General features: G+C 43.1%; 1 protein-coding gene across 1 annotated transcript in view; it reads left to right on the forward strand.

Moving 5' to 3' along the window:
- LOC142660277 (uncharacterized) overlaps positions 1 to 24,269 on the forward strand; it is a 99,904-nt gene that overhangs the window by 59,226 nt on the left and 16,409 nt on the right. Inside the window, exon 2 of the mRNA XM_075836865.1 lies at positions 22,598 to 22,807. Coding sequence (XP_075692980.1) covers positions 22,648 to 22,807 — 160 coding nt within the window. The 5' untranslated portion in view covers positions 22,598 to 22,647. The remainder of the gene's footprint in view (positions 1 to 22,597; positions 22,808 to 24,269) is intronic.

Consider the following 24,269-nt stretch of genomic DNA (forward strand, 5'->3'; position numbering starts at 1 on the left):
AATTCTAGTAAATCATTGTGTCACAATCATTGTATGTCGAAGGATATCCCACAGTGAGGCCCCATGCACAAGAACGTAAAAACGGCCGTAATTACGGCATGTTTTTACGGGCCCAGGGACTTCTATTGGCCACGGGTACCTCCCCGTATGCTTACGGGAAGGTGCCCGGGCTGTTGAAAAATATAGAACATGTCCTATTTCAGGCCGTAATTACTGCACGGGCAGGCCCATAGAAGGCTATGGGGCTCCTGTAATTACGGGTGACTACGTGTGTGCACCCGTAATTACGGGAGCGTTGCTAGGTGACGTCAGTAAATAGTTACTGTCCAGGGTGCTGAAAGAGTTAAACGATCGGCAGTAACTGTTTCAGCACCCTGGACAGTGACTTCCGATCACAATATAGAGCAACCTGTAAAAAAAAACAAAAACGTTCATACTTACCCAGAACTCCCTGCTTCTTCCTCCAGTCCGGCATCCTGGGATGACGTTACAGCCCATGTGACCACTGCAGCGTTTTTTTTTTTAACAACTTGCGTTTTTCACCGACATTTTTGGTGCGGTTTTTCAATGGAGTCAATGAAAAACTCCTCCAAAAACGTCCTAAGAAGTGTCCTGCACTTCTTTTGACGAGCCATCATTTTACGCGCCGTATTTTGACAGCGACGCGTAAAATAAAGGCTCGTGGGAACAGAACATCGTAATTCCCATTGAAAGCAATGGCAGATGTTTGTAGGCGTATTAGGGGCATTTTTTCTGAGTGTGAACATACCCTTAAAAGTTAACTTACCTGCTTCTTCCAGTCCGGCCTCCCGGGATGACGTTTCATCCCATGTGACCGCTGCAGCCAATCACAGGCTGCAGCAGTCACACGGACTGCCGCGTCATCCAGGGAGGTCGGACTGGATGTCAAAAGGACGCGTCACCAAGACAACGGTACGTATGAACTTCTTTTACTTTCAATCGCTGCGGAAACTCTGCCTGAAAGGGCTGCCCCTTCTCTCTTTCCAGCACTGATAGAGGGAAGGGGCTGCCGATTAGTGCAGATAAAACGGGTCCGTAAATACGGGTGGAATTCGGGTCGAATAGATGTGACAAAGGAGGAAACCACGGTCGGGTGCATGGGCCCATAGAAATGAATGGGGCCGCAATTCTCCCGTGGATTTTCGGGGCAATTGCGACCGTAAAAGTACGTTCGTGTGCATGGGGCCTAAAAGGCTCAATTTAAAGAGGAATTGCACACACTTGCGGTGCAAATTGTGACTTTTGGCCTTTCGCCACTTTTGTGGAAAGAAGGCATGGCTTCGGGGAAAGGGGGCATGGCCACTGCGCTCTGATTAATGTATTATTTATGCCAGGAAATGGTGTCCATTATAATTGAGATCACTGGTGTAGATTTTACTCTATGGGGCGTAGCAAGGTAGAGGCCCGTGCTGTGCCTCGTACCTTGCCCCCCTCTATTGGACAGTTTAAATTAAACAGCAATAATATATATATATGTTACATAGTTAGTACGGCTGAAAAAAGACACATGTCCATCAAGTTCAAGCAAGGGACGGGAAAAGGGAAGGGAAAAAATTTCTACACATAGGAGCTAATACTTTTTTGTTCTAGGAAATGATCAAACCCTTTTTTAAAGCCCCCTACTGTCCCTGCCGTGACCAGCTCCTGCGGTAGGCTATTCCATAGATTCACAGTAAGGGCTTATTCAGACGAGCGTGATATACGTCCATGTAACGCACGTGATTTTCACGTGCCTCGCACGGACCTATATTAGTCTATAGGGCAGTGCAGACCGTAAGTGATTTTTGCGCAGCGTGAGTCTGCTGCGTAACTCACGACATGTCCGTTCTTTGTGCGTATTTCGCGCATCATGCACCCGTTGAAGTCAATGGGTGCGTGAAAATAAGTGTCATAATGATGGCGGCTGCGCGAAAATCACGCAGCCGCGCATTATACGGGGCTGACACACGGAGCTGTTAAGTGCCTTTTGCGCACGCAAAACGCCGCGTTTTTTGCGTGCCCAAAACGCAGACACGTGTAAATCCGCCCTTAACCCCTTCCCGCGATTGGGCGTGACTGTACATCCAAATTCCAAGTGAGTTCCCGCATTCGGGCGTACAGTCACGCCCTGGAGATAAAGAGAGCACAGGAGCTGTGCGCGCTTTATCTTCAGCGGCTGTCAGCTGTTATACACAGCTGACATGCCGCTGCAATGGCTGCGATGGCTGTTACCGCCGATCGCAGCCATTTAACCCCTTCAACCCACGATGGATCGCGGGTGCCGATTGTTGCTATGGCAACCAGGAAGCCGTTACTAGGCTTCCTGGTTGTCCAGGTACGGAAGTCTATTAGGTCCTGCCCGAGGCAGGACCTAATACGCTAACTGTCAAATGAAGAATGACAGTTACGATCCACTGCACTACATAAGTAGTGCAGTGCATCGTAGCGGGGATCAGAAGACCAGATCTTCAAGTCCCCAGGTCAGTGTAAAAGTAAAAAAAAATGTGAAAGAAAAATAAATAAATAAAAAAACACTTGCCTTGTTTCCCTGATCAACTCCTTTATTATTAGAAAAAAAATGAAAACCTGAAAAAAAAACTATACATAATAGGTATCGCGGCGTTCTAAACGGCCTGATCTACAAAAATGTCACATTATTTTTACCGCACGGTGAACACCGTCAAATGTTTTTTAATAAAAAACAATGACAGTATTTTATTTTTTTGGTCATCTTGTCTCAAAAAAAATGTAATAAAAAGTGATCAAAAAGTTGCATGTAACGCAAAATGGTACCAATAGAAACTACAGTTCGTCACGCATAAAACAAGCTGTCCCGCAGCGATATCAACTAAAAAATAAAAAAGTTATGGCTCTCAGAAAATGGCGACATTAAAACATGATTTTTTTTAGAAAAGAGTATTTTTGTTGTGGGAACGTAGTGAAACGTAAAAAAACGATATAAATTTGGTGTCACTGTAATCGTATCGCCCCGCAGAATTAAGTTAACATGTTGTTTATACTGCACGGTGAACACTGAAAATAAAAAACAAAAAAAAACCGTGCTAGAATGGCGGTTTTTTGGTTTCCTCATCTCCCAAAAAATTGAATAAATAGTGATGAAAAAAATCGCATGTACCCCAAAATGGAACCAATAAAAATTACAGCTCGTTTCACAAAAAACGCGCCCTCACACAGCTCCGTCACCGGAAAAATAACACGTTATGACTCTCAAATGATGCTAAATGACGGCCCAGACTCATTTTTTAGATCCAGTAGAATTTCACTAAATACCCGACATCGTCATTTGCTGGACCCCGCAGGTAGACCCTGTCGATTCAGCGGAGATGAGGAAGCATTAGGGCCTTGTGCTGCTTATAGGGCTAGTGAAGAAGTCTAAGATTAGGCAATGGTGGAGTGCAGACATTTTGTATAATACCCAATAAACCCGGCCTGTGCATAAAGGATTGGTTCAAAGTGTACCACACCAATCCATGAATTATTCATTCTCCCCATTATTACATCATCCTATTATTACATCATCTTATTATGACCTTATGTACTCCGCCCAGCTTACATATACCCTGATGTACTCCACACATAATACATATACCCTGATGTATGCCTCACATATTACATATACCCTGATGTACTCCGCCCAGCTTACATATACCCTGATGTACTCTGCCAAGCTTACATATACCCTGATGTACTCCGCCCAGCTTACATATAGCCTGATGTACTCCGCCCAGCTTACATATACCCTGATGTAATCCGCCCAGCTTACATATACCCTGATGTACTCCGCCCAGCTTACATATACCCTGATGTACTCTGCCCAGCTTACATATACCCTGATGTACTCCGCCCAGTTTACATATGCCCCCACATTATAAGATAATATACCACTAAAATACCAAGCAAAATTTGCGCTTCAAAAGCCAAATGGTGGTCCAACTATTCTTGGCAGTGTGCCCAAACGACAATTTATGACCACATATGGGGTATTACTGTATTCTGGAGAACCCGCTTAACAATTTATGGGATGTGTGTCTACGGTGGTACAAGCTGGGCACAACACATTGGGCATTGAAATGGCATATCTGTGGAAAACCGCAATTTTCAATCTGCAACATCTATTGTTTACTCATTTTTGCAAAACACTTGTGCGGTCAAAATGCTCACTACACCCCTAGATAAATTCTTTGAGGGATCTAGTTTCCAAAACGGTGTAATTTATCAGGGGTTCCACTGTACTGGTACTATAGCTCAATGCAACATGGTGTCAAAAAACGAATCTTATAAAAATCTCCACTCCACATACTAAATAGCGCTCCTTCCCTTTAGAGCCTTGTTGTGTGTCCAAATAGCAGTTTATGACCACGTGTGGGGTATTTCCCTACTCTGAAGAAGTTGCTTTACAAATGTTACGGTGCCTTTTCTTTCTTGAGAAAATGAAAAATTTTGAACTAATGCTGCATCTTATTGGAAAATAATGTAATTTTTCATTTTCACTGCCCATTTCTAATAAAATATGAGACACCTGTGGGGTCAAAATGCTCACTAAACCCCTAGATGAATTCCTCAATGGGTGTAGTTTGCCAAATGGAGTCACTTTTTTGCACTGTACTGGTACCTTAGGAGCTTTACAAATGCGACATGGTGCCGAGAATTCAAACCAGCAAAATCTGTACTCCAAAAGCTAAATGGCGTGCCTTCCCTTCTGAGTACTGCTGCTTGCCCAAAAAGCAGTTTATGACCACATGTTGGGTATTTCCGTACTCTGGAGAAGTTGCTTTACAAATGTTGGGGTGCTTTTCATCATTTATTTGTTGAAAAAAATAAAAATTTTGAGGTAAAGCTACATCTTATTGGAAAATGTGATTTTTCATTTTCACTGCCCAATTCTAATGAAATCTATGAAACACCTGTGGGGTCAAAATGCTCACTACACCCCTAGATTAATTCCTCAATGGGTGTAGTTTGCCAAATGGAGTCACTTTTGGGGAGTTTCCACTGTACTGGTACCTAAGGGGCTTTGCAAAACCGACATGGTGCAGAAAAACCAATCCAGCAAAATCTGCTCTCCAAAAGCCAAATGGCGCTCCTTCCCTTCTGAGGCATGATGTGTATTCATACAGTGGTTTATTACCACATATGGGGTATTTCCGTACTCTGGAGAAGTTGCTTTACAAATGTTACGGTGATTTTTCTCCTTTGAGGAGAAAATGAAACATTTTTAGCTAAAGCTACGTCTTAGTGGAAAAAAAATGAAATTTTTCATATTTACTGCCCAATTCTAATGAAATTATGAAACACCTGGGGGGTCAAAATGCTCACTACACCCATAGTTGAATTCCTTTAGGGGTGTAGTTTCCCAAATGGAGTCACTTTTGGGGGGTTTCCACTGTACTGGTACCTTAGGAGCTTTACAAATGCAACATGGTTCATAGAAATTAATCCAGCAAAATCAGCGCTCCAAAAGCTAATTGGCGTGCCTTCCCTTCTGAGTCCTGCTGCTTGGCCAAAAAGCAGTTTATGACCACATGTTTGGTATTTCCGTACTCTGGAGAAGTTGCTTTACAAATGTTGGGGTGCTTTTCCTCATTTATTTGTTGAAAATAATGTTATTTTTCATTTTCACTGCCCAATTCTAATGAAATCTATGAAACACCTGTGGGGTCAAAATGCTCACTACACCCCTAGATGAATTCCTCAAGCGGTGTAGTTTGCAAAATGGGGTCTTTTTGGGGGTGTTTCCTTTATTTTTGCACCACAAGACCTCTTCTAACCTGACATGGTGCCTGAAATATAATTTAAGAAAAGGAAGGCCCAAAAATCCTCTAGGTGCTCCTTTGCTTCTGGGGCTTTTGTTTCAGGCCCGTAGCGCACTAGGGCCGCATGTGGGATATTTCTAAAAACTTCAGAATCGGGGCAATAAATATTCAGTTGTGTTTCTCTGGTAAAAACCTTCAGTATTACAGGTAAAAATTATTAAAATGGAATTTCTGCAAAAAAAAAATGAAATTTGCAAATTTCCCTTCCACTTTGCTTTAATTCCTGTGAAACGCATAAAGGAGTAAGAAACTTTCTAAATGCTGTTTTGAATACTTTAAAGGGTGCAGTTTTTAAAATTGGGTGATTTGTGGGGGTTCCTAATATATAAGGCCCTCAAAGCCACTTCAGAACTGAACTGGTCCCTAAAAAAAATAGGCTTTTGAAATTTTCATGAAAATTTGAGAAATTGCTGCTAAACTTATAAGCCTTGTAACGTCCTAGAAAAAGAAAAGGATGTTGAAAAAATGATGCCAATCTAAAGTAGACATATGGGAAATGTTAGCTAGTAACTATTTTGTGTGGTATAACTATCTGTCTTACAGGCAGATACATTTGAATTTAGAAAATGCTAATTTTTTGCAAATTTTCTCAAAATTTTGGTGTTTTTCACACCAAAAAATTGAATATATCGACCAAATTTTTTCACTAACTTAAAGTACAATATGTCACGAGGAAACAATCTCAGAATCGCTTGGATAGGTAAAAGTTATTACCACATATAGTAACACACGTCAGATTTAAAAAATGAGGCTGTCATTTGGTCCAAAAGTGGCTGGGTCCTGAAGGGGTTAAAGGGGTTTTCCAATCCTTTTTTTTTTTTTTTTTTTTTTAAATCAATGCAATGTTCCTCTATTAATATATTAGTGCACTCTGACTATCTTTTTCCTGATAATAAATGGTTTTAGTAACACTACTCCCTATTGTTTACCTTGAGAGGTTTGTTTTGCTCAGTAAGTTAACCCCTACCCGCACCAGGACGTAACTGTACGTCGTTGCGGGAAGTTACTTCCCGCACGAGGACGTACAGTTACTGAGTTAATCCCAGTGCACACTGTCGGCGACAGTGTGCACCGGGAACCAGGAGGTCAGCTGTCGCCGACAGCTGACACTCCCCTCTTGCCGGCCAGCGGTCCTTTGCCGCTGATTTCGGCGCATTAACCCCTTAAATTCGGCGATCGGGTGCAATCGCCGAATTTTAGGGGTTTCTAACATATCGGCAGACCCCCGTCCGAAATCGCGGGGTCTGCCGATAGTTAGTATGGCAAACGGAAGCCAAACAATGGCTTCCGGGTCTGCCACGGACAGAAGCCCATCAGGACCAACCTTCGGCTGGTCCTGATAGGCTTCCTGTCAGAGTGACAGAAAGTCACTGTGCCGTTCCCGATGCACACTGTCGGCGACAGTGTGCATCGGGAACTTGGAGATCAGCTGTCCCCGACAGCTGACACTCACCAGTGTTGCCGATCAGCGGCTCATCGCCGCTGATTTCGGCAATTAACCCGTTACATGCGGGGCTCGATTGCGATCTCCGCATGTAGCGGGTTTGTAGCGCATCAGCAGCCCCCATGCAATCGTGGGGGCTTCTGATGCTTGTGATGGCACCCGGGCGCCAGACAACGGCCCCCAAGTCTGCCATGTATGTCAGCCTATGAGGATCAGCCTCTGCTGAGCCTCGTAGACCAACTGTCAGAGTGACTGTGACGTCACACTGACAGTTGGAATACGTTACACTACCTAGGTAGTGAAATGTATTCCAGCAGCGATCAAAGCTGCAGGTCAAAAAAAGAAAGTGTAAAAAGTAATAGAAAAGTTAATAAACAAAAATATAAAGTGTAAAAAGTAAAAAAAAGTTAATAAAAATGTTTTATAGAAGTGTAAAAATAAATGGTTTTGTTTTCCTATAATAAGTCATTTATTATAGGGAAAAAATGAAAACGTTAAAAAAAAGTACACATATTTGGTATTGCCGCGTTCGTAACGACCCAATCTATGAAACTATAATGTTAATTTTTCCGCACGGTGAACGCCGCAAACAAAATAAACGGAAAACTGTCAGCATCGCTATTTTTTGGTCACCACCCCTCCCAAGATATAGAATAAAAAGTGATCAAAAAGTCGCATTTACCCCAAAATGGTACCAATAAAAACTACAACCCGTCCCGCAAAAAACAAGACCTCCCTCAGCTTTTTTGACGAAAAAATAAAAAAGTTACGGCTCAGAATAGCGTGTCCCAGAAAATAAATTATTTTATAGAAACTTAATTTTATTGTGCAAACGCTGCAAAACGTAAAAAAAACTATACACATATGGTATCGGCGTAATCGTACCGACCGGCAGAATAAATTAAAACGTAATTTATTGCGCACGGTGAACGCTGTAATAAATAAAGAATTTAAAGCGCCAAAATCGCTGTTTTTTGGTCACCCTAGCTCTAAAAAAGATCCTGAGGGGCCAAAATGATCACTATACCACTAGAAAAATTCCTTGAGGGGTGTAGATTCCAAAATGGGGTCACTTTTGGCGGGTTTCCACTGTTTTGGTCCCTCCGGGGCGTTGCAAACCCGACATGGCACTGAAAACCAATCCAGCAAAATCTGCGCTCCAAAATCCAAAAGGCGCTCCCTCCCTTCTGAGCCCTGCTGTGGGTCCAAACATCAGTTTACGACCACATATGGGGTATTGCCGTAATCGGGAGAAATTGCGTTACAAATTTTGGGGTGCTTTTTCTCCTTTATTCCTTGTAAAAATGAAAAAATTCTATGTTTCCACAGAAAAATAGGTGATTTTCATCTTCACAGACTAATTCCACTAAATTCTGCAAAAAAACTGTGGGGTCAAAATTCTAACTATACCCCTAGAAAAATGCCTTGAGGGGTGTAGTTTCCAAAATGGGGTCACTTTGGGGGGGTTTCGGCTGTTTAGGTACCACAAGACCTCCTCAAACCTGACATAGTGCCTAAAATACATTCCTAAAAAAAGGAGGCCCCGAAATCCACTAGCTGCTCCTTTGCTTCTGCGGCCTGTGTTTCAGTCCATTAGGACACTAGGGCCACATGTTGGATATTTCTAAAATCTGCAGAATCTGGGCAATAAATATTGAGCTGCGTTTCTCTGGTAAAACCTTCTGTGTTACAGATTTTTTTTTATTACAAATGAATTTCGGCAAAAAAAATGAAATTTGTAAATTTCACCTCTACTTTGCCTTAATTCCTGTGAAACGCCTAAAGGGTTAAAATATTTTCTGAATGTGGTTTTGAATACCTTGAGGGGTACAGTTTTCAAAATGGGGGGATTTATGGGGACTTTCTAATATATAAGGCCCTCAAAGCCACTTCAGAACTGAACTGGTCCCTGAAAAAATGGCCTATTGAAATTTTATTGAAAATATGAGAAATTGCTGCTAAAGTTCTAAGCCTCGTAACGTCCTAGAAAAATAAAAGTACGTGAACAAAAATGATGCAAACATAAAGTAGACATATAGGGGATGTTAACTAGTAACTATTTTGTGTGGTATTACTATCTGTTTCACAAGCAAATACATTTAAATTTAGAAAAATGCTAATTTTTGCCAATTTTTGCTAAAATTTGAAGTTTTTCACAAATAAATATTGAATTTATCGACCAAATGTTTTCACTAACATAAAGTACAATATGTCACGAGAAAACAATCTCAGAATCGCTTGGATAGGTAAAAACATTCCGGAGTTATTACCACATAAAGTGACACATGTCAGATTTGAAAAAATAGGCTGTGTCCACAAGGCCAAAACAGGCTGTGTCCTAAAGGGGTTAATTCCTCTTCTCTTCCTGTGTTTCTCTCCCTGCATGCACTGCTCTAGTCCCAGCATGCAATGTGCATGCAGCAGTGCACTTGCTCCGCCTACTACACCCAGTTCTACTAACTTCTGCAATCTCAGTCTTCATTTTGGTGCTCTCATTCTATTACTGATGGCACAAGCTGAAATCACTGGATATCTGCGTTTTTAACCTCTTAACGCCGAAGGGCGGATATATCCGTCCTCAGCAGCTGCTTGTTCGCGCAGGAGGACGGATATATCCGTCCTGTAATCGTGCGGGTACTGTCACTGTACCCACGCGATCAGCGGCAGGAGCACGGCTGTTATACACAGCCTGGCTCCTGCTGCAACTGCGGGAATCGAAGCGCGCTCCGATTCCGGCAGTTTAACCCATTAAATGCCGCTGTCAATAGTGACAGCGGCATCTAATGTGTTTGACAGAGGGAGGGAGCTCCCTCTGTCACCCATTGGCGCCCCCGCAAAGAAATCGCGTGTCGCCGTCGGGTTTCCATGGCAGCGGGGGTCTAACAAAGACCCCCAGGTCTGTCTTCAGCATCTGCCTGTTAGGCGATGCCGGAGGCATGACCTAACAGGTTGCCTGTCAGTTTTACACTGACAGGCAATAATGCTTTGGTATACGAAGTATACCAAAGCATTATATACGCGATCGGCATATCGCATAGTGAAGTCCCCTGGTGGGACTAAAAAAAAAAAATGTCAATCAGTTAAATAAAGTTGCTGAAAAAAAATAAAAAATAATTACAGTGAAAATCAAATAAAACTACTTTTTTTGCCCAAAAAGTGGTTTTATTTAGTAAAAGTGTCAAAACAAATCACACATGCACATATATGGTATCCCCGCGATCGTAACAACTTGAACAATAAAATTAACACATTAATTAAACCGCCGAATGAACGGCATCCCAAAAAAACGCAACAAAACGGCAAAATTCGCTCTTTTTTCACATTCCACCCTAAAAAATTAAATAAAAATTATTCTATAAGTCCTATGTACCCCAAAATAGTACTAATGAAAACTACACATTGTCCCGCAAAAATTAAGCCCACGTATGGCCACATCGACGGAAAAATAAAAACGTTACAGCTCTTGGAATGAGGCGATGCAAAAACAAGTACGTTTTTTCTAAAAGGCTTTTTATTGTGCAAACGTAGGAAAAACATATAAAACCTTTACATATTTGGTATCCCCATAATCGTGCCGACCCATAGAATAAAGTTAACATGTTAGTTACGCTGCATAGTAAATGGCGTAAATTTATAACGTGAAAATCAATGCTGGAATAGCTGCTTATTTTCAATACTCTCCGAAAATAAAGTTAATAAAAGTTAATCAATATATTATAAGCATCTAAAAATGGTACAATTACAAAATATAACTCGTCCCGCAAAAAACAAGCCCTTATACGGCTATGTCGACAGAATAAAAAAAAAGTTACGACTCTTGGAATGCGACCGTGAAAAAACAAAAAATAATCCTTGGTCATTAACGTGCAAAATGGCCTTGTCATTAAGGGGTTAAACGGTTTTAAGAGGTCTTGTGGTACCAAAACAGTGGAAACCCCCAAAAGGTGACCCCATTTTGGAAACTAGACCCCTTGAGGAATTCATTGTAGTTTTCTTGGGGTGCATGCGGCTTTTTGATCAGTTTTTATTCTATTTTTAAGTGGCGTGGTGACTAAAAAACAGCAATTCTATTATTGTTTTTTTTATTCTATTTTTGTTACAGCGTTCACCGTGCGCTATAAATGACATTCACTTTATTCTATGGGGCGATACGATTAGGGCTCATTTACACGAGCGTGTTATACGTCCGTGCAACGCGCGTCGCAGGGACCTATGTTAGTCTATGGGGCCGTGCAGCCAGGTGCGTGATTTTCAGGCAGCGTATGTCCGCTCCGTGAAATGCACGACGTCCTATATTTGTGCGCTGTTCGCGCATCACGCACCCATTGAAGTCAATGGGTGTGTGAAAAAAACGCATGTCGCACGGAAGCAATTCCGTGGGACAAGCGTGGTTCGCGCAACAGCACTGTAAAGGATGAATGAAAACAGAAAAGCAAGACGTTCTTTTCTGTTTACAAACATCCAAACGGAGTGCCATAATGATGTTTATAGTTTTTTTTTTTATGTCTTATGGCGTTTGCACAATAAAATACGTTTTGTAAAAAATCATTCACTTTTTGTGTTACCTTATTCTAAGAGCCAGAACTTTATTATTTTTCCATCAATAAAGCCGTGCGAGGACTTATTTTTTGCGTAACGAACTGTAGTTTCAATCAGTACCATTTTTAGGTACATGCGACTTTTTGATCTATTTTTAATAAATTTTTGGGGAGGTGAAGTGACCAAACAATTGTGATTTTGGTACGGTTTATTATTATTTTCTTTTACGGCGTTCACCGTGCGGGATAAATAACTAAACAATTTTGTAGTTCAGGCCGTTACGGATGCGGCAATACCAATTATGTATAGTTTTTATTTAGATATTTTTATTAATAATAAATGACTGATAAGGGAAAAAAAAGGGGATTTTTTTCACTTTTAAAACTTTTTTATTTTCTTATTTTGACACTTTTTTTTACTTTATTACTTTGTCCCACTAGGGGACTTGAGGGCAGGAGGCCCTGATCGCTATTCTAATACACTGCACTACATGCGTAGTGCAGTGTATTAGAACTGTCAGCTACTCACTGACAGCAAGCATAGTGGGTCCTGACGTTGTCAGGACCCACTAGGCTTCCGTCTATGGCATAGCCGCACGCCATAGTAACCATCGCCGGCCGCTATCGTGTAGCAGGCCGGCGATGGTAACTTAACCCCTAAAAAGCCGCGATCTCTATTGAACGCGGCTTTTAAGGGGTTAAACAGCGGGAACACAGCGATCGGTCCCCGCTGTAGGAGCTGTGACAGCTGCTGAACAAGACAGCAGCTGTCACAGCTCCTGCATCTGTCGGGAAGACTGCCGAAACGGCCGTTATTCCCGCAACTTCATATTCCGTTGCTAATTTCACAGAGCATGCGTGGTGGAGTGTTAACCACGCATGCTCTAATCAGATAAAGAAGCACGTGGTACGGTTACGTCATTTGTGACGTAACCGTACAGTGAAAGCTGGAAACCGGAAGTAAGGTAGCAGACCAAATGGACGGGTCTGCACAGGAAGTGCAGATTTTGCGTCACTAAGGGGGCGGTGACGGAAGAGGATATACGACGCTACAGCCATCTGATGAAACGTAAGTACATTGTAAAGTTATATATTTTTCATTGTTTAATTTAAATGAATGTAATTTTTTACTTCCGGAAAACCCCTTTAAGAAGGCTTGTCGCTTCTGCAGGTTGAACCTTTTTTTCTCCAGGCGGAGCGAGTGCCCCCTTGTTTTTTGAGGGGGTTTTACATGGAATAGGATTTCACCATATTTTGTGTATGTGCCATTAATATATTTATATAAATGAATCGTGTCCCCTCTTAGTCGTCTTTTTTCAAGGCTAAATAGGTTTCATTCTTTTAATCTTTCCTCATAACTTAGATTCTCCATTCCCCTTACTAGCTTCGTTGCTCTTTGTATTTTTTCCAACTCCAGGGCATCTTTTCTATGAACTGGAGCCCAGAACTGAACTGCATATTCTAGATGAGGCCTCACTAATGCTTTGTAAAGTGGTAATATTACATCCCTGTCCCGCGAGTCCATGCCTCTTTTAATACACGACAATATCTTGCTGGCCCTTGAAGCAGCTGATTGACATTGCATGCTGTTATTTAGTTTATGATCTACAAGTACAGATCCTTCTCAACAAGTAAATCCCCCAGTGTAGCTCCCCCTAGGACATATGATGCATGCAGGTTGTTCGTACCCAGGTGCATAACTTTACATTTATCTACATTAAACTTAATTTGCCAACTGGACGCCCAAACACTTAGTTTGTTTATATCCGCTTGCAATTCACGAACATCTTCCATAGACTGAACTATATTACATATCTTGGTGTCACCTGCAAAAATAGAAATAGAGCTATTAATCCCATCCTCTATCATTAATAAATAAGTTGAATAATAGTGGTCCCAGCACTGAACCCTGGGGTACACCACTTATAACTGGGGACCATTCAGAGTAGGAATCATTTACCACAACTCTCCGGATACAGTCTTTGAACCAATTCTCAATCCAATTACAAACTATACGTTCTAAACCTATAGTCCTTAATTTACCCATTAGACGTCTGAGGGACAGTGTCAAATGCCTTTTGCAAAGTCCAAAAACACTATATCCACAGCGGCCCCTCTGTCTAGACTTCTGCTCACCTCTTCATAAAAACAGATCAGATTAGTTTGACAACTTCTGTCCTTAGTAAAACTGCTGGCTGTCACTTGTAATATTATTTTTTTTGTCACATAATCCTGTATATAGTCCCTCAATAGCCCCTGAAATATTTTCCCCACGATGGATGTTAAGCTTACTGGTCTATAATTACCCGGGGAAGACCTAGAGCCCTTTTTGAAAATAGGCACCACCTTTGCCCTGCGCCAGTCCCTTGGCACTATACCAGTCACTAGAGAATCTCTGAATATTATGAAAAGGGGGACAGAAATAACTGAACTAAGCCCTTTAAGAATTCTAGGGTGTAACCCATCTGGTCCCGGGGCCTTGTGCACATTTATTTAATTTAATTTAGCTTGGACCATATCTACATTCATCCAATTCAGTATATCAACTGATATATTAACAGCACTGGCAGCGGCTAGACCAGCTGCTCTTTCTTCAGTTGTATATACAGAGCTAAAGAACCCATTTAGTAACTCTGCCTTCTCTTGATCCACTGTGACCAACTCCCCATTACCATTATCTAGGGGTCCTACATGTTCAGACCTTGGCTTTTTTGCATTTATATACTTGAAGATTTTTTGGGGATTTGTTTTACTATCCTTGGCCACCTGCCTTTCATTTTGTATTTTTGCTAATTTTATTAAATTTTTACAGATTTTATTAAGCTCTTTATATTTTACAAAGGCTACAGATGTACCCTCAGATTTGTATTTTTTTAAATGCCCTTTTTTTGTCATGTATTGCCCCTTTCACAGAAGGTGTGAGCCATGTGGGATTTAACTTTAGTTCTTTATACTTGTTACCTATAGGAATAAATTTTGCACTATAATTACCCAAAGTACATTTGAAAATCTCCCATTTATCATTTGTACCATTATTTGACATTAGTTCTTCCCAGTCTATATCCTGAATTGCAGCCCTCATCCTGGGGAAATTGGCCTTCTTAAAATTAAATGTTTTTGCCCTCCCAGCCTGTGTTTTTGTTTTTTACAGTATAGGTAAAATATAACTATATTGTGATCACTGTTACCAAGGTTTTCACGAACATTGACATTCACAACAAGCTCTGCATTATTAGAAATGACCAGATCCAACAGAGCTTCACCTCTAGTCGGGTCTTCCACAAACTGGCCCATAAAATTTTCCTGCAACAGGTTGAGGAAATGTCTCCATTTTACAGTTGAAGCCGAACCATGACACCAATTAATATCACGTAAATTAAAATTTCCCATTATCACTACAGTACCCGCCTGTGCAGCCCGCTCCATCTGTTTTATATAGCTGACCTTCCAACTCCTCAGTTATATTGGGGGGTCTATAGATTACACCAAATGTAATTTTTCAGTGATTACCTCCCTTTCTAGTTCCACCCACAAGGTTTCAACCTCCTCACAGGATTCACCCACTATTGTCTCTTTCACACTCGCCTTCATATCACTTCTCACATACAGACATACACCACCGCCTTTCCTATTTGTCCTGTCTTTCAGAAACCGTATCAAACCCTGTAGATTTACAGCCCAGTCATGTGAAGAGTCCAGCCATGTTTCAGCAACGCCAACTATATCTATATTTTCTTCCAGTACCAAGGCCTCCAGCTTCCCTATTTTGCTTGCTAGACTTCTGGCATTTGTGAACATACACTTTAACTTGCCTTTTTCACTTTTATTATCAGAAATGTGATTTGACATTATTTGGGCATTTTTATTTACACTGCTGTTTTGTAAAAAAGGATCTCCTTAGACCAGACATGGGCAAACTACGGCCCGCGGGCCACATACGGCCCGTTAGGCTTTTTAATCCGGCCCGCTGAACTTGTCCAAATTATAGTAAAAACCTCCTTTTTTTTTTCCCCTTTCCCTGCAATGCCCACGTTTTCCCAATAGATGGCGCACTCAAAACACATTGACCGTTGTTAATGTGGCGCGTATTTCTCTTTATTTCACTTTAACAAAATACTTCTTCACTGAAGTCCGATCAACGGCTGTATGTGTAGGTGCTATGAGGTTTGCACACACTACATTTAATGCTTTAGTATATCCGGCCCAAACACTCCCTCCAAATGCTCCTGGCCCGGCCCCTCTGTCAAATTTTAGAACCCATTGTGGCCCGCGAGTCAAAAAGTTTGCCCACCCCTGCCTTAGACTGTGGGGAGAGGACTAGACAACAGGATGTTTCTCCCCCCCCACCAATATAGTCTGACCCCTCTCTAACCTGACTACCCCTTTTTTTTTCTACATTGACCTCCCTCCTCAGCCCTTGTTTAAATACCCCACTATATAATAGTGTCTATAAATATATATACACACTACTCACGTCGCCGCTCCTCTTCTCCCCTCAGGCTCCCTCATCATTCCAGCACAGCTCATACAATGCAATGACGCCAGGCAGCGTCAGAACGTCGTATGCGCTGCAGCATTGATCAAGTGCTGCATTGCATATAAGGCCCTGACGCTGCTTGTTATCAGGACCTTGTATGAGCCGCTCTGGAATGATGAAGGGACTCGGACGGTAGATGAGTGTGCTTTTTATTTTTGGAGGGGTATGTATGGCGCATGGTAATGGTCCTTGCGCCACAATGGTGCTTGGCCTGGCTGAAATATGTGACACATTTTTAACACCTTCCAGTCTTAAACAATTTTCAGATTTTCATTTTTTTTTTCCTCCCCACTTTCTAAAAGCCATAACTTTGTCATTTTTCCATCGATTAAGCGGTAGGAGGGCTTATTTTTTGCAGGATAAGCTGTAGTTTTAAATGCTACCATTTTAGGGTACATGCGAGTTATTTTTCACTTTTTATTCCTTTTTTTTTTTTTTTTTTTTTTTTTTGTGGGAGGTGAGGTGACTAAAAATATAGCGATTCTGGTGTTTACATTTTTAAATGAGGCAGAGCTTAATGGGAGCACAAAGATGACAGACCTGGGGGCCTTCATTATTCCTCCCAGGCTGCCATAGCAACCATCGCCACCCCGCCATTGCATTGCGTGGAGGGTGCTATGAGCTGCTAGTGGGGGTTGCCCCCTCTTTCTAACTATATTTATATGCCGCGGTCGCAATTGACCATGGCATTTAAAGGGTTAAATGAGCGGGATCCTGCTCGTTACTGTGAAATGTCGGCTGTAACATACAGCTGACACCCGCATTGTTCCGCATACTTCCCTCTACCCGGCTATGAAGTAGCCTTACGTCAAATGTCTAGAAGGGGTTAAGAGGCTTTTACCTCTTAATAAATTTATCACACTTTACTCCAATTTTTATTTCTATTAAAGTATAACTAAACTTTCAGAAAACTTCTGACATGTCATAGTGAAATGCCAGAAGTTTTGATTAGTGGGGGTCCGAGCACTGAGACCCCCACCGATCGCTAAAGCGAAGCAGCAGAAGGGCGCTGCTGGGCTTCGCAGCTTAGTTTCCGAGCAGTTTGTGTACAGGCCTATAGACTTTCTATTGAGTCTGTACACCAACTGCTCGCCTTTCCGAGAAAAGCCGATCAGAGATCAAGCGGCTTAGCGCTCACCCCTAGCGATTCTGCTGCTTCGCTTTAGCGATGGGGGGGGGGGGGGGGTCTCCGTGCTCGGACCCCCACCGATCAAAACTTCTGATATATCACTATGTCATGTCAGAAGTTTTCTGAAGGTTTAGTTGCCCTTTAATTAGGGCTGGACGATTATGACCTATATCAAAATCATGATAAATTGAACATGCAACCCCAATTATGATAATTTAGACCACACTTCTTTTTGCATGCCACGCCCCCTATTTACATGCTACACTGTTGAGTTAATGTTTATCTTTTGAGCCTGCTGTATACTACTATTATATAATATACCCCCGGAGTCTGCTGTATACTACTAGTATACAGAAGGTTTAGAGCCAGGGGGTGTGCATACAGCATATATATTATACAGCAGGCAGGCTCAGGTGGGTATATATTATATACAGCAGTATACCATTCCAGTAACACTTGGTTGAGGCATCTCAAAGTCTGGTTCTTCCTGACTAGTGTGTTCTAAGTCATCGAGGTCTTTATACCCAGCGTCGTTTCAGCATCAAGAAAAGTACACAAACATTCAAGAGTAGCAATTTATAAGAGAGGAATCACAGGCCTGTTTCACATACTGGATGTCGCCAGAGGTCGTCAGGCCGTACTCGGTGCGCAATGTCAGCTGCCTCCCTGCTGCGTTTTAGAGGCCGGAAAATCTTTGCTTTTGGAAAAGAACATACCCATCTTTACTCTTATGCTTCAGGTCTGTGAAAGGGCAAGATCAATTAAAGCTATAGGTGAGGGTACAGCTTTTATGCCTATCTTGGGCAATGCAGGAGTTATTTTCCCTTGAGGGCTTCCTGCGGTGGAGGTCAGCTGCCATTTCTCGATTGTCGCAGCTACTGCATGATGCAACGTTTAAAACGTATCCACCGATTTCAAGATAAATTTGACCTGTCGCATAGTTGTTTTTATCAGTATTTGCAGAACAGACATGTATACGATACTCATCGTAAACTCACAGATGTGACTATACACTCAGACGGTCTGTTGGCTATACTGCATACTGGGAGCGACACCTCTGGTGCTGTTTCCACCATTTATCAATTATTTCTAGGAAAATTCTAGGATCTCACGCTTGCCTCTCGTAAAAGGGGAACGTAATATGGGCCCCATTTCTGAAGATCAGTGGTCCGATTATAATGGAAGCCGTCCCGAACATTTCTCCTAGTGAGGCTGGGCGCCTCTCACAATTATAAGTTATTAATAGAGTGTATAAAACACCTAAATTTCTCTTTGATATTGGAGAGTTCGGTGACTCTGCCTGTCCCAGATGTTCGGAAGAGGGAGCTGATCATATTCATATGTTATGGTCGTGTACACCTTTAATATCCTATTGGTCTGCACTAGTGAAGCTGATTAATGACTCATGGGATCACACTTCAGGGGACTCCTCTGTAATGTGTCTTAGGTTGCGTTACACACGTACCGATACATATTGGGTAGGCTTGCTGTCTCAAGATTGCTTTACATAGCAAGAAAACTTATTGCATTACACTGAAAACAAGGCGCCCCGCCGACTAGGAGTGAGTTCATTGCTAAAGTGAATACAATGATTATACTGGAAAAAAATTTATGTCAAACGTAATGCTACTTAAAAATGTAATCCATTTGGGGACCATGGCTAAGTATGTTAGAACTTACACCTTTGATGCTGGCAAGATAATGGCTATGATCCCTATTTCTATAATCTGTGTTCTATAAGTGAGGCTTACTCTACCCTGCTCAGATATGTATACGGTGTGGAATAAGATTATGAATGCCTTGAAGTACCTTGAGTACGTCCCAAATGTACTGTAAATTTTCTCTTGTGGATTAATTTTTTGATATTTGGAACATGTATTAATATGTTTTGTCATGTGTGATTGTGCCTGGACGGAAGGTCAGGGGAGTGTTCTATATGTTCAGTTTTGTTTCTGTACTGTAAAACTTTTGAAAATCAATAAACATTTGATTTAAAAAGTGACAAACGTAACTTTTTCACGAAAACCCGTACAGACAACATTCACTTGAAAACCATTCAACCCTATGGAAAAATGAGGAGGTCCTTCAAGCTAAGAAAAGGATCCGGTGCCACTCTGCCTATATCTCTATTTTACACACAGCTATTACTACAACAGGCGCAGGGGCAGCGTGACCAACCGCAGATTTCTAAAATTTGCATCTTTTTCTCCTTGGGACCCCACCCAGCAGGAGCCCAAATAAGCCAGATCCCCCATAACGTATAAATTTGGGAGGGACCAAACCCACTATGAATCCTTCCCCCACCTATTTTAACCAACTCCAAGGACCCCCCCCAAAAAAACCTGCCACAAGCACACCTTGACCACCTAAAGTATGCAAATTCCCCAGCAATAAGATTGCACGCTCAATTCCCTCCTGGATCCGCAATGCCCACAAATCAATCCCCACCGCATTCAAATGCACACCATCAGCCAACCAGAAATTGCATAGGCCATCTTCAGAATCGTAATGCCGGCCAAACACACCACCATTCCTCACCACAAATGACAGCCCGATTCACCTTCACACGAGCCTTATTAATCCCTACTACTGACCTGACAGCCCTCCACGACCTACGATGCACAATTTCCGACCATACCATAATCATGGGGACAAAGTGACCACAGCCTAAGCAAATCGTACCGGATGTCCCTGATCAACTCGCGGAAAGGCCTGACTCCTAGATCGTTCCTTCCCAACATGCAACGCAAGGACATACGGTACCCTATCCAGCAGCACGTAGTGGTGAAAATACGCCTCCCCCACCCCATGCTTCGGAATCTGAGCCAGTGCAATATAGCCATTGATCTAGGAAAACAAAGCTGCCGCCTGTCCGGGCAAACATCTTCTCGCACTGCCCCACAATGGACTTAGGAGTATAGAAAAATGCATGTCTGGCACAGGGAAGGACCTGAAAGAATAAAACTGAAAATGATTAGCAACAAACATTATTCCTTAGACAAAAAAACAAATTAAAAACTATAAACCCTATTTATACAAGGAAATGAGGGCGAACATGTGAACGGAAACCCTGCGATTCCCACCTTCCAATATGATTCACCGCATCCGGCCCTAGCCCCCACCCAGCCGCGTCTGTAGCAGCTCCTATCCGGAAAGAATGTAGAGCAAGAGCCCTACTGTCGAGACCGACATAAATCAAACATTTAAAAAAAAAAACAACCAGAAATTGATAACGAGACTAAAACGCACCATCGCATGCCGTAAGGAAGGGACCAGCTAAGAGTTTATCCCTACAGTAAGCCAAGAGGGAGCAGACAGGACACATGAGCGCACCATGAACCACCTCCAACACTTTCCAGTTTCGGTTGTCCAGTTTCCCCCTCTGATCCTTCTTAGAGCGCCGAATCCGGAACTTCACCCTCTGGTTCATCAGCACTACGTACTCCCCCAACAGACCACCTGGCCGTGATCCTCTGGGGGACACCAACTCCCCCTACCCGAAACGCACTGAAAAAAAGCCACCCTAAACACAACTGCCTCATACGCTGAAGTACAAAAAACTTCCATTGCCAAACCCAACAGCTCCTACAAATGATCCCTAAGGGGGCCTTCGAAACACACATACACTCCCCCTTTGCCCTATCATAAAAACGGACCCGATCGACTTCCGAGTCTTTGTCCGTTTGTACAGACACCACCACCTTGGACTCCCGACGCACTTGTTAATGACCTATCTCCCCGGGGACGACTGCCCTCGAGTTCCTGTCTAAGGAGAGATCGGTGACACCCCCCCCCCCCTGCTAAGCCATAGTGCTGGCACCGTGACAGCAACTCCCGCACGCTGCTCAACAATTCGCGAACACTTTTTCACTATCCTCACGACCCGCACTACCCCAGATCCCCTAACTACACCACACAGGGACTTCACAACCTCAGGGTCCCAAATATGGCAGGAATTGAATAAGGAAAAAATAAGGACTAACCAGGCTGCGCAGGAGCTGTGATCCCACCAGCCAGAAGAACAGGATCATCCAGTCATCCATCCCAAAGTTCCTCCAAGTCCACCGGTGCTTGCGTCACAAAACCAGAAGTCTAACCCAGCTCCTGCTACACTCCGTCTGAGCTAGAACGGCCATTGTCTCTCTGCCGCTGAGCTAGATGGGCACCGTTGCACCGCACGACCACCGACTGGCTGACGGTAGGTCCTGGAACTGCTCTCATGCAAATAGGCGGGCCGTCCGACCTGAGCATCGCCAGGCCAACCCGCTGTGGATCCTGGTGATCCATGGGTCGTCCCCCGCCTCAAGAGGATTGGTCCCCCTGCCACTGCGGGATCCAGCAGGGAAGTGGGATTCCAGCCAGACCGAGGCCTGGAGGAGATGGCCCAGAATCCCCGCCTACATGGTCCCTGTAGGGGCTCCCCACTCTGAGCCTGATCACCACTCCCATGGTCCGGCGCAATCTGGATGGCGGCCGCAACCCCCTGGACTGCTGCAGACACACTGTTTTTTGGAGATCCTAGTGGTGATCTCTTCTCACCCCTAGTCTCTTCCCCCATGCACAACCTTCGCCAAGGGCGCAAGCTCACTAGGCCCCGCTGGGCCGCCTACCAGACCGGCGAGCTGGGCTCTAAGCCAATCCGAACCCTGCTCGCCGGCCAGTGAATGGAGCTGCTCCAGCAGCTGTGTAATGAAATAAACACTGGAGAAGGCCGGGTGCAGGAGCGAGCAGTTGTACAACTGCTCTGTGTTCTCTTTCCGGTCAAACTGGCTCTCAAACCAGAGCTCCATCTGACTTCACCTCGTGTCCCTCAGTTCCTCCCAGTGTCCCTCGGCTACTCCCCTTCCTATTTCCCTTGTCATGCGGCCTCCCCCTGTGGCATGGGTACGGCTGTACTTTATACTCGTAATGGTGCTCTGGTTGCTACCTGTAAAGACCTTTTTTTTTAATTTAGCGTTCATAGGTCACTTCAACACAAATGATTCTGGCTAACCCTCTGGTGTCTACTCAAACTATGATTTGACTTGACTATACTACATATACAGTGCACTATGAATAATATGGTATTGCCGATTGTCACAATGTATGTAAATGCTTGTTTGTCTTTTTTTAAAGGTCATGCTTCTCTGAAACAGACTTACCGTGGATGACTGCAGAATTCAGCTATGATGTGGAAGACACTTGCACTGCTCTGGTCAGTGAGTCTGTGCCTATCTGACAGCAGGATTAAGAATTCGGCAGAGAATGCAGTCCATCTGCAGGAGGTTTCTGAGATTAGTAATGAGATTGAATGCAGAAAAATTTGCAGGGAGAGTCATTCCACAAGTATGTTTACACTTTCCTTTGTCGCCAGTATGCATTTATTTCTTCAGACTTTGTTGCAGCATCTTTAACATGTTTGTTCTCGGTGTCTGGCATATATGGTACAAAATTATTTTCTCAAAATTAAATTTGTGATTTATCTTGCATCCTAACCTACATAACCTTATCCCTTCCAAAACTTTCATGAATTAAATGACCACTCCATCCAAACCTAAACATTGCAGATTGGTCACGGTTTTTCCTCCACTGTTGTCCGTTTTTACTTGCGGTACCGTGACCAGTTTTTCCATAGAATCAGTTCTAGCAACATTTTTCTAACACTGTTTCTTCAAAGGGGTTTTCGGGGTGAGGGTTATATAGTATTGAACTCCTCAATATTCTAACCTCCAGAATTCATCGCTCCATAGGGACTAGATGTAATGTGAACCTGCCAGCAAGTCACAGCCCTCTTTAGTGTTCTCACTATGGCTGACATGTCACTGCAATGGTCATTATAGGCCAGCCCACTCATGTGACATCACGCAGACTGGCCAGGGTTCCTGAACAGCGGCAGCATTCGAATGATAAAGAAAGTTGCAAATGATGTTTATTATTTGACCAGTTTGGGCATATATATATATATATATATATATATATATATATATATATTTCTTTTTTGTTCTTGGGAAAACCCCTTTTAAATAGCCTGTATTAAATAGGTTGTTCTATTGGGTAACTCCTGTTCTTCTGCCCCATTAAAGTATATGAATGTCGGAAAAGGTGTTTCCCCCACTCAGGACCCCCCTTCACAGCTGTCGCTCTTGTGTACTTGACTATATATATTACACTGTTTACCATTTCCATGTCCGCATTCTAGGTACAAAGTTGGGACAAACCTATATTAACATACTTTCTTTGCCGTTGTGTAATGTCGGGGTAGGGAGACAGACAGGTGAACCCTAATCTACCCGCCACTCAATCCCTGCCTACTTGCACGGCCCGTCCTAGGCGACGGCGTACAACTGGGCGACGGTCCCTACGCTCAATAATTGCACGACAGACAAACAGACAAGGGTACACAGAAGCTAAGGGAAATGGGGCAGTTGCCCACGGCAACACCGTGAGCAACAAGAGTAGTGAACGAGCCGAGTCAAACCAGGAGTGTACGAGGTACCAAACGCAGAGCAGGAGTGTAGTCAGTAAAGCCAGGGTCAATTTGAAGCAGAAGTCAATAGTACTAGCAGGAACAGCAGAGCCAGGAAACCAGACAGAATCACAGGCAAAGGAAGAGCAGAAAATGAAGTTATAAATAGACCGAGGGCGGGAGCTAGCTCCGTCTGGCCAGGCTGTGATAGGTTCTCCCACTCCTCAGACTACCAGCCTGAGTGGTAGCAGATCGACTCACTCTATCAGACCTAGGAGCAGATGCAGACTGATTAACCATGGGCGTCTGACACACAAGCTGTGTCTGGCAGATCCTTTACAC

This window comes from Rhinoderma darwinii, chromosome 9 (genome assembly GCF_050947455.1).
Source record: "Rhinoderma darwinii isolate aRhiDar2 chromosome 9, aRhiDar2.hap1, whole genome shotgun sequence".
In the NCBI taxonomy this organism is placed as follows: Eukaryota; Metazoa; Chordata; class Amphibia; order Anura; family Rhinodermatidae; genus Rhinoderma; species Rhinoderma darwinii.